The 13,365-nt window shown below is 36.4% G+C and overlaps 1 protein-coding gene across 1 annotated transcript in view; it reads right to left on the reverse strand.

Moving 5' to 3' along the window:
- The window catches only part of LOC132123424 (calsyntenin-2-like), a 53,074-nt gene that overhangs the window by 15,065 nt on the left and 24,644 nt on the right, over positions 1-13,365 (reverse strand). The window contains exons 6-9 of the mRNA XM_059534024.1: positions 10,724-10,909; positions 8,941-9,198; positions 7,969-8,090; positions 91-253 (exon numbers count right to left, since the gene is read on the reverse strand). Of these exons, the coding sequence (XP_059390007.1) occupies positions 91-253; positions 7,969-8,090; positions 8,941-9,198; positions 10,724-10,909 (729 nt within the window). The remainder of the gene's footprint in view (positions 1-90; positions 254-7,968; positions 8,091-8,940; positions 9,199-10,723; positions 10,910-13,365) is intronic.

Below are 13,365 nucleotides of genomic sequence, written 5' to 3' on the forward strand. Positions count from 1 at the left end.
AATGAAGAAAAGAAGTGAAACAGGGATATTTGTTCATTATGGATTTGCATGCTGTAAGATTTCACATTTCTCTTTCACATCATTTCACACCTTGCCAGCAGGCTCCTACAGTCAGCTGCAGGTCGATCTGAGAGGAGTGGATGGGCCAGTCATCGGTCACCAGGTAAGGGTCATAGGTCACGCCATCCACATATAGAGTCACCACCGGGAAATCAACACTGATGATGTAATAATGCCACTCCTTATCACAGATCTGAGAGAAAGAGAGAGCATTTCTGTGTATGTCTGATGTTTTTGCTTCAGAGTGTTATTTTAGTATAATTTGTATACCGTTTTGGTTTTTAATATTATTAATTTTAGTTTTATTGTTATTAATTAGGTTTATATATTTTCAGGTTTCATTGTGTTTTGTCTTTTATATATATATATATATATATATATATATATATATATATATATATATATATATTTAGGTTTAATTTATGGTCACATGAAATGCAGGTAAACAAAATATTTCAACTTTGGATTTTCAAGTTTTTTATTATTATTAGTATTTAAAAAGAATCTACTATATTTCATGATTATTTAAAAAAATGCCCCATATTATTATTAGTTTTAGTAATTTTATATGCTTTTATTTAATTTTAGTAATTCTCCTTAAACTTACTGTATTTTATTTCAGTCAAGGGCAACATTTCAAATTTTTTTTAAAGTTTTTAATCTAATATTTGTATTTCATTTTAGCTTTACTTCAGTTAAAGACAATTACTTTTAATAGTTTTACTTAACAATAAATCTTTGATTAAATCACTAACCATAACTATATGATCAGTAGTACTTAGCCTTTGCAAACAAATAGACCGGTCGGTTTAAATGTAAAGTCTCTGGAAGTCTGTCTGTGCTTGGCCCGTCTGGACCGCTTCCAGTCAGAAGCACACAGCAGCAGACGGTTTCTGCTCGCTCTGTCACACACAGTGTGTGTTTGTGTGTCTGGGTCGAAGAGTCGAGTGGAACTGATTGTTACACCCTCATATGAAACCACCAGACATTTCTCATCTTCACTTTAGATAGAATGTCTTCCTCTCCGCCCAATGTTTTCCTTTTATATTCCTTTTATTATATTATATTATATTATATTATATTATATTATATTATATTATATTATATTATATTATATTATATTATATTATATTATATTATATTATATTATATTATATTATTGATTCATTTATTTAATCAATCTTACATTAGTTATTAAAAATTATAGATTATTTATATCTTAGAAAATATGATATGATGTGTTTTGTGAGGTTCCGCTCATTCTCTGCAAATATCCAGGTCGAAATATATATATATATATATATATATATGTCCACATATACAAACCATCGACTGTATAAAAACAGTACACACATATATATTTATTTTTTGTAATATTCAACTCTCTATCTCTCTCTCTCTCTTTAAAAGCAACTGTAATTGATTTCATAACGATTAATCACACCCAGGTTCTCATTATTGTAATTTGTTTTAATGTTTTTAAAATGTGATTGTTATTAATATTGCTTGCAGTTTTCTTGCCTGGCAAATGATAAAATGTCAATGAAAAAAATCAAACCATATAGCAATCTATCAAAATGTAAGACAGATTTTTTTAGGTAATTAATAATAATAGGTATTTTTTGCATTTACAGTAATTATGAAATATGAAAATATCATACTGCAAAAATATTGATTGTACAAAAATACAATGCAAATTATATTCTTGACAGATGTTGTGCAATTCCGCCAGAGAGAGAGTTATTTTTCAGTGTTTTTCTTTGATGGATTCCTTCTCTCTGTGCACACAAGTCATCTCTCTGAGTTCTTATGATGAATACATTGATTACTTTTTCTTTAAATTTCCCCTTTTATACTCTATTGGTATTTTTCTCGTATTTCTATTCAGCTTCTTCAGCCTTCTTTTCTATCTCTGGTGTGTCTCTGGACATGCATTGATTTTTTGCAGAGATGTGTGTGTGTGTGTGTGTGTGTGTTTGTGTGTGTGCGTGCGTGTTTGTGTGAATGTGAAAATGGCTGTGTATAGCAGCTGTGGTTCATGCAATCCTGTGAATCCAGATTTAGTCATTTATGACTGTAATTTTTCATCTAACATACATTACTGTGTTTTCATACAGAAAACATTTACAATTTGTCCATATTTTGGATGTGCTCACAGTGTGTCCACGCAATCTCTAGAGAGCAGAGTACCTCACTGTGATGTTTTCTATGAAGGTAAATCAGTAGCAAAACTCGAGAGGTTGAAGATCTGATTGTGAGAACTTGTCATATTAATATTTGTATTTGTAAGTTAAAATTTACACTCACAGCTCTGATGTGAAAATCTGAATCTTTCAATTTGCACACACAGACAATGATCAAAACACCCGTGTTTTTAATTGGAAGTTGTAGATTAATAGATACAAATGTGTAGAATGACATTCACACAAAGAAAATGACATACACACATGTTTACGACATATTTACTTTTGCACTTTACTTCAGTTTCGCTGCACAACGTCAAGTCGGCACTTACAACCTCTCAGATCTGGAAGTACAAGTTCAAATCCTAGCGCTCTGACTTTTGCTACTCTTTTTGCGGTATTCTGTTGCAAAATCTCACTTGTGCACTTGTATATGCAGATGTGAGAGAGCAGAGCTGGGGGCGGGGCTTTGGTGCGAATGAAGACATTGTATTGGTCGATGCCCGACCAATGAACAACGCCAATTGTTTTCACTGAATATCTTTAGCTTTGACAGGATTTTAAGACACTGCATTCATTTTGCCATTCAGGTATTATCTAGTAGACAAAAAAATGCAACATATTTTATATGTATATCCCACTGCATATTACAGAGTAAACTCGCTGTACCAGAACATGCTTTGATCTCACCGCCACGCGGTCACGTGGTTCATGGAGCTATCAATAGTACTAAACTAAACGTTTTGTCAATATGCTTGAAATGTATTAATTGGGACAGACAGCAGTTTCATTATATTTGCAGCGATTTCTAGTAATTTGTAACACTTAAAGTGCATTGATTATGCATGGATAACTACGTTGACTAATGACTATGCGTTACAATAGCATTTTATACTGGAAAATGGAACAGCATTATGTTCTCATACTCCTCCTTGGCAGTTAAATGTGACTAAACAAGTAAGTGTAACTTTTAACCAATAAAATAACTGTACTACATGTTAACTCAGTCCTGTTTAGTTAATTTGAAGAGATCATGGTACTAAATAATATGCGCAATAATTATGATCCATGAATGACCATTTGAAATATAACATTTTCTAATATGGTTATTATTTATACTACAATAACTGTAGTATTTAGGTTTAAATTCCAGTGCAAAGAGGCACGCTTTAAATTAGAGGCATTTGGTGGCCAGAAAGATAATATTCATATGCAATTCCATTGCTTAAACACTAGATGGCCTTGTTGATGTTTAATAAATACATGTATTTAGCTCTACTAGTTGCTCAAAACAGTATTTCTGGTCATAAGTGCTTATTTTTTGGTTTTGCTGTTTAATGTACATTTAGACATTATTAAACACTCGATTTTTATAAAAAATAATAATAATAATAATGTTGCATTTAAAAAGGTTCATTACTGACAAGCAAATTAGGAATTTAACCCAATGAAGAAGTTAAAATTATTTTTACAAAACATAAAAATAATAAAAACAGCATTATATTGTAACTCTGGTAGAGTGATATGCAGTGGGATATACATATAAAATATGTTGCATTTTTTTGTCTACTAGATAATACCTGAATGGCAAAATGAATGCAGTGTCTTAAAATCCTGTCAAAGTTAAGGATATTCAGTGAAAACAATTGGCGTTGTTCATTGGTCGGGCATCGACCAATAAAATGTCTTCATTCGCACCAAAGCCCCGCCCCCAGCTCTGCTCTCTCACATCTGCATATACAAGTGCACAAGTGAGATTTTGCAACAGAATACCGCAAAAAGAGTAGCAAAAGTCAGAGCGCTAGGATTTGAACTTGTACTTCCAGATCTGAGAGGTTGTAAGTGCCGACTTGACGTTGTGCAGCGAAACTGAAGTAAAGTGCAAAAGTAAATATGTCGTAAACATGCGTGTATGTCATTTTCTTTGTGTGAATGTCATTCTACACATTTGTATCTATTAATCTACAACTTCCAATTCAAAACACGGGTGTTTTGATCATTGTCTGTGTGTGCAAATTGAAAGATTCAGCTTTTCACATCAGAGCCGTGAGTGTAAATTTTAACTTACAAATACAAATACATGGGGGAAGTCGTGGCCTAATGGTTAGAGAGTCGGACTCCCAATCGAAAGGTTGTGAGTTCGAGTCCCGGGCCGGCAGGAATTGTGGGTGGGGGGAGTGCATGTACAGTTCTCTCTCCACCTTCAATACCACGACTTAGGTGCCCTTGAGCAAGGCATCGAACCCCCAACTGCTCCCCGGGCGCCGCAGCATAAATGGCTGCCCACTGCTCCGGATGTGTGCTCACAGTGTGTGTGTGTGTGTGTGTGTTCACTGCTCTGTGTGTGTGCATTTCGGATGGGTTAAACGCAGAGCACAAATTCTGAGTATGGGTCACCATACTTGGCTGAATGTCACGTCACTTTCACTTTTTTACAAATATTAATATGACAAGTTCTCACAATCAGATCTTCAACCTCTCGAGTTTTGCTACTGATTTACCTTCATAGTTTTCTCTGTGTGTGTTCAGTAAACGCACAGCACTGAATCGATAGAAGTGGTAAAAGACTTATAGCCACACTAAGCCAAAGTCCACTTAATGGCAAGGCAATTTATCAAAGAGAGAGTGAGCGAGAGAGGTGAAGAGAAACCATTGTTTCAGTTGCTATAAGTACACTGGGCACTTTAACAGTTACTGCTGTGCTATCGTGTCTCACATCCGTGTGAATTCTGTCATTTTGCCTCTATTTCAGCAACTGTCCATTTCTGAGTAGTGGTCAACTGCATTGGCATTTTTCAAATATCGGCATTGATCGATAAGTTTTTCTGTTCGCGTGATGTGTTTGAGGTGGGACTTTTATATCGATGGCACTGAGAATGGAATTCTCCCGCTTCATTGTTTGCTGTCACAGTTCTGTCTAAAATGGAAAAAGTCTGTCTAATAATCATTCAATTTATAGACAAAGGAATTGAAAGGTATACAAAAAGTATATATATATATAGATATAGTTCGCTTAAAATAAACAGACTGTTAAAAGTTGCTTGTGTGGATGCAAATATAGTTATCATTGTATTTATAGTTATCATTATCACACTTGGTGTGAACGGGCCTTAACATTAAATAAATCAAATGACAAAAAAACAAAAAACAAATGTACACTGTTATTAAGAGGTTTGAGATTGAATACATGAGGACGAATTTTTGTGCCAGATTCACCTGTTGTGAATCTGGTGGAAATTTTTCTGCATGCATAAATATACAAATTGTACAAGGATGTTATGTTTTTGTTTTGTTTTGTTTCGCAACAAGTGCATAAAGCACACGGGGGAAAATGATATTAGTGAAATGCAATGAAAGGAATTGGCATTTATGTTACTGAGCCAACACTCAGCACTCGTCCAACAAAACTTCACATTTGCATTAATATTCATCTTTTAATATCCATTTTCATAATGGAAACACAACACCATCCTTTACTAATTAAATTAAACTCTCAGATTCTTAAAAAAAAACTAATTTAATTAGATCTCTTTGCTCTGCGGGTAGAGGAAAGAAAAAGTCTTTAGGAAAGATAAGAAAAGATTGCTCATGTTCTTTGAAGTGTCTTAGATGTGCAAAGACCAAAATATTTCTCCCTCAGGCCAGTGGACCCTCCACCCCATATATTTTATGTAACGCATTTATGTATTTATGAAACTACATTATGAAATTCGTTTTAAGGTGGGGTGAAGTTCTTCAAGAGCTTGTTCTCCACTGGGGAAAAGGCTCTTTGATGCTTAAAATCTCAGCAGAATCTATAAACTATCTTTGCATCTTCTAATGCTGAGCATGTAGGTATAGCAGATGTACAGTTATGTCAATAAAGATTTCAGAGGAACAGAAATGAAAAATGAATGCAACTGCGCTGCTTCATATCCATGCTATCCATACAGGTGGCACTAAAATGGCTCTTCAATGGTTTGCGGGTTTGATGCTCTGATGTTAAGTTGAGCTTTTGTTGGTTCGTTTGTTTTGCCTGCAGAACTATGCTTGCCTCTTGGCCCAATCATGTTGGAAGAGTTTGTGTTTTAAAGACCCCCTGCCATTTTTCTGATGTGGTTTTAAGTGGGCTTTGGCAGGGACGTTCATGCAGCACATTGTTAGTTTTGTGTTGTGCAGCGTTTGTGTGTTTGTTCTCTCAGATAATTAAGTCTTCCCGGAGCTCCGTTCTCTGGCACAGCAGTGAGAAGAATTCACTGCTAAACAAACACTCTTTTAATGACTGCACTGTTTTCTCTCCCTTTCTTTATTCTAAGGCTTTATCTTCACCCTAAAAGTGGATATTTGCATAATTATATGCTTGATGGACTAATTCAAGTATTGTTGCATGAACGAGATGAAGGATTCAATTAACCTGCAGCAGACCTGTGAATCTAAACACCACCACTGACACGAGAGCACAGTACGTTTCATAAACGGTGTCTTTAAGAGGAAATTAATTACTGATATTTGTTGGATGGTTGTTGTGCTTAAAGTAAAGAAAGTTTTGTGAAGAAGTTTCTTATGCCACTAAATTGAGGCGGGCACAAGAACGAGGGAGAAAAAACGAGCACTCAAAGACACTTGTCGGTTACTGCCTGGTTAAACTGGGTGGCACTGGGCAAATGATCTGTCTGTCTGTCTGTCTGTCTGTATCTATGTCTGTATGTCTGTCTGTCTGTCTGTCTGTATCTATGTCTGTATGTCTGTCTGTCTGTCTGTCTATCTGTCTGTTTGTCTATCGGTCTGTCTGTCTGTCTGTCTGTCTGTCTGTCTGTCTATCGGCCTGTCTATCTGTCTGTCTGTCTATCGGTCTGTCTGTCTGTCTGTCTATCGGTCTGTCTGTCTGTCTGTCTGTCTGTCGGTCGGTCTGTCTATCGGTCTGTCTGTCTGTCTGTCTGTCTGTCTATCGGCCTGTCTATCTGTCTGTCTGTCTGTCTGTCTGTCTATCGGTCGGTCTGTCTGTCTGTCTGTCTGTCGGTCGGTCTGTCTATCGGTCTGTCTATCGGTCTGTCTGTCTGTCTGTCTGTCTGTCTGTCGGTCGGTCGGTCTGTCTATCGGTCTGTCTGTCGGTCTGTCTGTCTGTCTATCGGTCTGTCTGTCTGTCTGTCTGTCTGTTTGTCTGTCTGTCTGTCTGTCTGTCTGTCTGTCTGTCTATCGGCCTGTCTATCTGTCTGTCTGTCTATCGGTCTGTCTGTCTGTCTGTCTGTCTGTCGGTCGGTCTGTCTATCGGTCTGTCTGTCTGTTTATCTGTCTGTCTGTCTGTCTATCTATCGGTCTGTCTGTCTGTTTATCTGTCTATCTGTCTGTCTGTCTGTCTGTTTGTCTGTCTGTCTGTCGGTCTGTCGGTCTGTCTGTCTGTCGGTCTGTCTGTCTGTCTGTCTGTCGGTCTGTCTGTCTGTCTGTCTGTCTGTCGGTCTGTCTGTCTGTCTGTCTGTCTGTCTGTCTATCGGTCTGTCTGTCTGTCTGTCTGTCTATCGGTCTGTCTGTCTGTCTATCTATCGGTCTGTCTGTCTGTTTATCTGTCTGTCTGTCTGTCTGTCTGTATGTCTGTCTGTCTGTCTATAGGTCTGTCTATCTATCTGTCTGTCTGTCTGTCTGTCAAATAAATTTATATTAGCTAAACATGCATACATGAGTGATTATATTTTGTATTCATCTAAAGAACGTTTGAAGTGAAATTCTTAGTGCAAAGCGTCTCTCATACCTGTTCTAATTTCCAGTGGAATTCAGCCGGTCTGAATGAGTCTGTCTGAGTGTAGTCCGTCCTCAGCAGGAAAACCAGCCTGCAGTTATGCACATACAGAGAGTAATGGTGCCGGTTCATCTCTGAGAGAGAGACGAAGAGAGCATAGAGAGGTCAAGAGACAGACAGAGAATACAATTACCTCTTGACATACAAGATAATATCGCTAAATTAAACCTGAGAGAAAAGAAATGGCACCATTCGGTGAGTGTTTATCTATATAAAGATCCTGACAGGAGACGATAGTCAACTTAAACAGGCTTAAAGTAGAGCTCCAACTATCCAGTACAAATGAAATTTTGATCTTAAATGTTTCCACTTCAACCCTGCTGAAAAGACCAGCATGAACCTCCATATCCTGGCTGATTTTTGCTGTTTATCTGTTCATAAATAATTGTAAATAAAGTTGAAATGCATCATAATTTTTGATGGTTTGTTTGTCATGTGTTTTAATGCATTATACGTTCTAAAGCCGTAAAGTATGATAATGAATTATAACTGTGATTACAATATTTAAAAGATCATTAAATGCATAATATAAAGTTGGCAAGGCAAGGCCTTGCCTTGCCTTGCCTTACCTTGCCATATAAAGTTAATTAAAAGGTATCAAAACTACTTTTATAATGCATTGTATATAAAGTCTTTAACTAAAGTGTTACCAAACTTTCTAGCAAGCCATCTTATTACAGAAGTTATGGATTAATGTTTTATAGAAGTATTTTATTATATATTATATATATGATTATGTATTATATATATATGATAAATTATTAAGTAAATTATTGAGATATTTAGAGTTTTTTGGACCTTACATCTGGGTGGAATGGGAAACAACAGAGATCTCATTAGTAATGACAGGATTCATAAACTGGTCTTTTAAACAGGTTTCTCCTCTTATCTGCTCTCTTCTCATTCATATTCTCTGTGTCTCACCTGTTTTGTCAGAGTTGCAGAGCAGCGTTTCTTTCTCGGCTCTCTGTCCTGGACTCGGCCCGTGCTTCATCCATGTGGTTATGGTGAACTGATGGGTTAGATTCTGCGGGACGACCCAGTCTGGGATCTTGGCAGCTTGACGGCCATCAAAGCGGTATGAGAGGTCACTGTCCCAGCCGCCATCTGCCACAAGAGTCACCGTCCAATTAAAAACACCGCTGGGAGCCGGCAGAAGATCTGTGCTGCCTGATGAAGCTCCTGGTATGTTTCCATAGAAAAGGGTCAGTTTAGAGATAAAATGATCATTTGTACATTTTAATTTGTACAGAATTTCTACAAAATAGAGAAGAAATTTAATTACAGAATACATTTCTGTACCACAGTAAAATGAATAGTAAACACAATCTTTTTATTTTAATGTTTACTATGAAGATAATAACAAACAAAATTGATATGATTAAATAAGCAATTAAATAAACATTGCGTGTAATGTTGTAATTTAAAGTATATTGACAGTAACATTCACATTCATATACAGTATATATATATATATATATATATATATGTGTGTGTGTGTGTGTGTGTGTGTGTGTGTGAATGTTATTGTTATTATACTTTAAATTATGCTTTATATTAATTTGTTATTGTAATAATTATACTTCAAATTATTCTATAGCCACTGTGTGTATATATATATATATATATATACATATATATATATATATATATATATATATATATATATATATATATATATATATATATATACACAGTACAGACCAAAAGTTTGGACACACCTTCTCATTCAAAGAGTTTTCTTTATTTTCATGACTATGAAAATTGTAGAGTCACACTGAAGGCATCAAGGGCTATTTGACCAAGAAGGAGAGTGATGGGGTGCTGCGCCAGATGACCTGGCCTCCACAGTCACCGGACCTGAACCCAATCGAGATGGTTTAGGGGTGAGCTGGACCGCAGACAGAAGGCAAAAGGGCCAACAAGTGCTAAGCATCTCTCGGGGAACTCCTTCAAGACTGTTGGAAGACCATTTCAGGTGACTACCTCTTGAAGCTCATCAAGAGAATGCCAAGAGTGAGCAAAGCAGTAATCAAAGCAAAAGGTGGCTACTTTGAAGAACCTAGAATATGACATATTTTCAGTTGTTTCACACTTTTTTGTTATGTATATAATTCCATATATAATTCCACATGTGTTAACTCATAGTTTTGATGCCTTCAGTGTCATGAAAATAAAGAAAACCCTTTGAATGAGAAGGTGTGTCCTTCTCATTATATATATATATATATATATATATATATATATATATGTGTGTGTGTGTGTGTGTGTGTGTGTGTGTGTGTGTGTGTTTGTTTGTATATATGTGGAAATTTCCACTGCCTTTTGTCTTAAAATATGAAATCTTATGATGACTTCAGTTTTAGCTTTGCATGGGTTTTCGTTACCAAATAATTAATTTCGACACATTAATTAGATGCTTCATCCCAATGCAATAGGATATTCTGACACGTGTCATATGAAAGGACCATTAGTCTTCTTGAATATCTGTGAAGAGCTGATTTATTTGTAAATATAGCTTCATTTGTAGTTCCTGATATGGATGAATTACACTGCTAATGATTCTGCTCTGAGACACATACCTATTTTAAGACAAGGGTGGAGGTTTTGTCTGACTAGTTAAGCCCTCAGGCACATTTGATAATTAAACCAACCCAAGAGAAATGAGGAAGCGAGCAATGGAAGAATTAATAGCTATTAATCGTACCACAGAGCTTCTGTGAGGCCCTCTCAGAGTGAGACTGTCTGTCACAGCCTCTCCCAGAACCGCTCGACTCCAGCTCCACTGTGCTCCTGATCCACGACACCCATCCCTCACACGTCTCCAGGTGCATCTTGGGAAATAACAGCTTACTACCTGTTCCTGGTTCATAGTCAATCAGCTTGCTCCAGCCTAGAAAAAAGGCATTTAGGAAATGTTTTGATAAGTAGCTTGCATACTTTGTCTAGACTCTTAAAAATAAATGTGCCTCACAATGCCTTTGAAGAACCTTTGTGTCTAAATGGTTCCATAAAGACCCTTTATCATCTGAAGAACCTTTATGTTTCACAAAAGGTTATTTGTGGTGATTCAGGTTATAAAAAGGGAAGTAAGAACCTTTGACTGAATGATTCTTTGTGGAACCAAAAATGGTTCTATTGTTCTGTGGCATCGCTTGAAAAACCTTTTAAAGCACCTTTATTTTTTAGAGTGTAGAACTGAATTGGTAATGTTGTAAATTTTGGAATTAAGAGCTATTTTATTAATTTTTTTGAGGAAGGACCTGTTAAAATGGCCAGGAAGGCCCAGAGTTTATGTTGTTGAAGTTTTTATGGTTACAGTTCTGCTGAAGAGAAGATCTTGCGAAGATCATAAACACTTGCTTTAACAATTGACTAACATAAAAAGTATATACTTATTCACTTTAATTTTACTTCGTTAAACTAGTTTTATGTAATTTCTTGCATGACATTTACTTACATTTGTAATTGTAATTTTAATAAAAATGTACTTGATATATGGTAAGCAGTTCCCTAAATATATATTAAATATAATTATATATATTCAGCACCCCCTTAATGTAATTTTGTGATATTTTTTTGGAGAACAAAAATGACAAGTAGCAAAAAAAAAATTGTTAATCTGAACTGAATAAGCCCATTTGTTTGTTTTTGAATGAAGAAGAATGGTATTTCCTTTTTGTTTTATTCAGTTCTAATTTATAATATATTTGAGGTTTGTTACCCAGAGCTCTTAATGTGTCTGGTGAGATATTTCTTTTTTTTTTTCTGGCTACATTGTTGCTGTAATGAATTCTATAGCCAGGGGTTATTTAACATGAAGTTATGGGTGAAAAATTGAAACGTTGGACAGTATTAAATGGATTATGTAAACATGCATTCACATACAGGCCACACAAATATTAGCTCACACACACTTTGAGCTGCTGGGTTTGGACATTTGGAGCTTAAATGATTATTTTATGCATGGACGGAGCCTAAAGGTACTGTAACAACAAAATTAGTGTGTGTGTGTGTGTGTGTGTGTGTGGTGTGGATGGTGCATGTCCACACCTGCTGAATTATTCACCCTTGCTTATGAGAAACAACGGGAAGCTGTTTACTTTTCTCTCTCCTTCATGCTTTTATGTCAGATGTGAAAAATGGCCTTGACTCAACTTGTCATCATCCAGTGGGCTGGAAAAATTGTCCTGAAGCTTTGACCAAATTCGTGTGTGTGAGTAAAGAGGAACATTTTCTGAGCCTCCGAACTCACCTGAGGGACAGTCACATCAGAGACACAACAAAGTGCATTCTGGGATAAACAGTCTACTTTAGACCAAAAGTTTACTTGATTTTATCCATAGGGCATTGACTGGATGGTGAAAAAGCGAATGAAGGGGATGAAAAAAATATGGGTTTGATGACGTTAGGAGACAAGAAAAAATTTTGAGGGGATTTTGATTACAGTTTTTTTTCAGTCACTAACAAGCGTTTGTCCAAGCAGTTGTCATATTTTCAAAACTCTAAACACAATTAGCACAGCATCGGTCTATTGTGGCCATACCATTCACACATTTCATGTCGTTTTCACACAATATGGAGTCATTGAACACATCTCCACAATGCTTACATTTTCTTAATAGACAAGCTATACCTCCCAACAAAATTATGGATTGTTTTTGTAGTATTTACGAATGTTAACACACAACATCCCACAATAGCAAAAACAATATTCCAAACCTTAGATACAGTATAAAAACCTCTGCTTCTGCAATGATATCAGTTCAAAAACAATATATCTTAGCTGATAATAAACAAACAATTGATTAATTGACACACAGCTGATTTATGTTGTGTAAATTGGGCCAACCACAGCTGATTCCAGTCTGGCTTAGACTCAGTGGCAGGGGTTATTTTTTTCTATTATATTGACACTTATACAATAAAAGGAGGACTTTGAGGAGTGATGTTTTTGGAAACAGAAACAGAAACAGAAAAAGACAAACACTGTAATGTCTGGACGAGGAAGAGTAAGAGCAAGGGGCCCAGGGAGAAGAGCAGGCCCAGTGAGAGATGCAGTGAGATGTGCAGTGAGATGTGCAGGAGCAGTGAGAGATGCAGTGAGATGTGTCGTGAGATGTGCAGGAGCAGTGAGAGATGCAGTGAGATGTGCAGGAGCAGTGAGAGATGCAGTGAGAGGTGCAGGAGCAGTGAGAGATGCAGTGAGAGGTGCAGGAGCAGTGAGAGATGCAGTGAGATGTGCAGTGAGATGTGCAGGAGCAGTGAGAGATGCAGTGAGATGTGTCGTGAGATGTGCAGGAGCAGTGAGAGATGCAGTGAGATGTGCAGGAGCAGTGAGAGATGCAG

Source organism: Carassius carassius, chromosome 41 (genome assembly GCF_963082965.1).
Source record: "Carassius carassius chromosome 41, fCarCar2.1, whole genome shotgun sequence".
Taxonomy (NCBI): domain Eukaryota; kingdom Metazoa; phylum Chordata; class Actinopteri; order Cypriniformes; family Cyprinidae; genus Carassius; species Carassius carassius.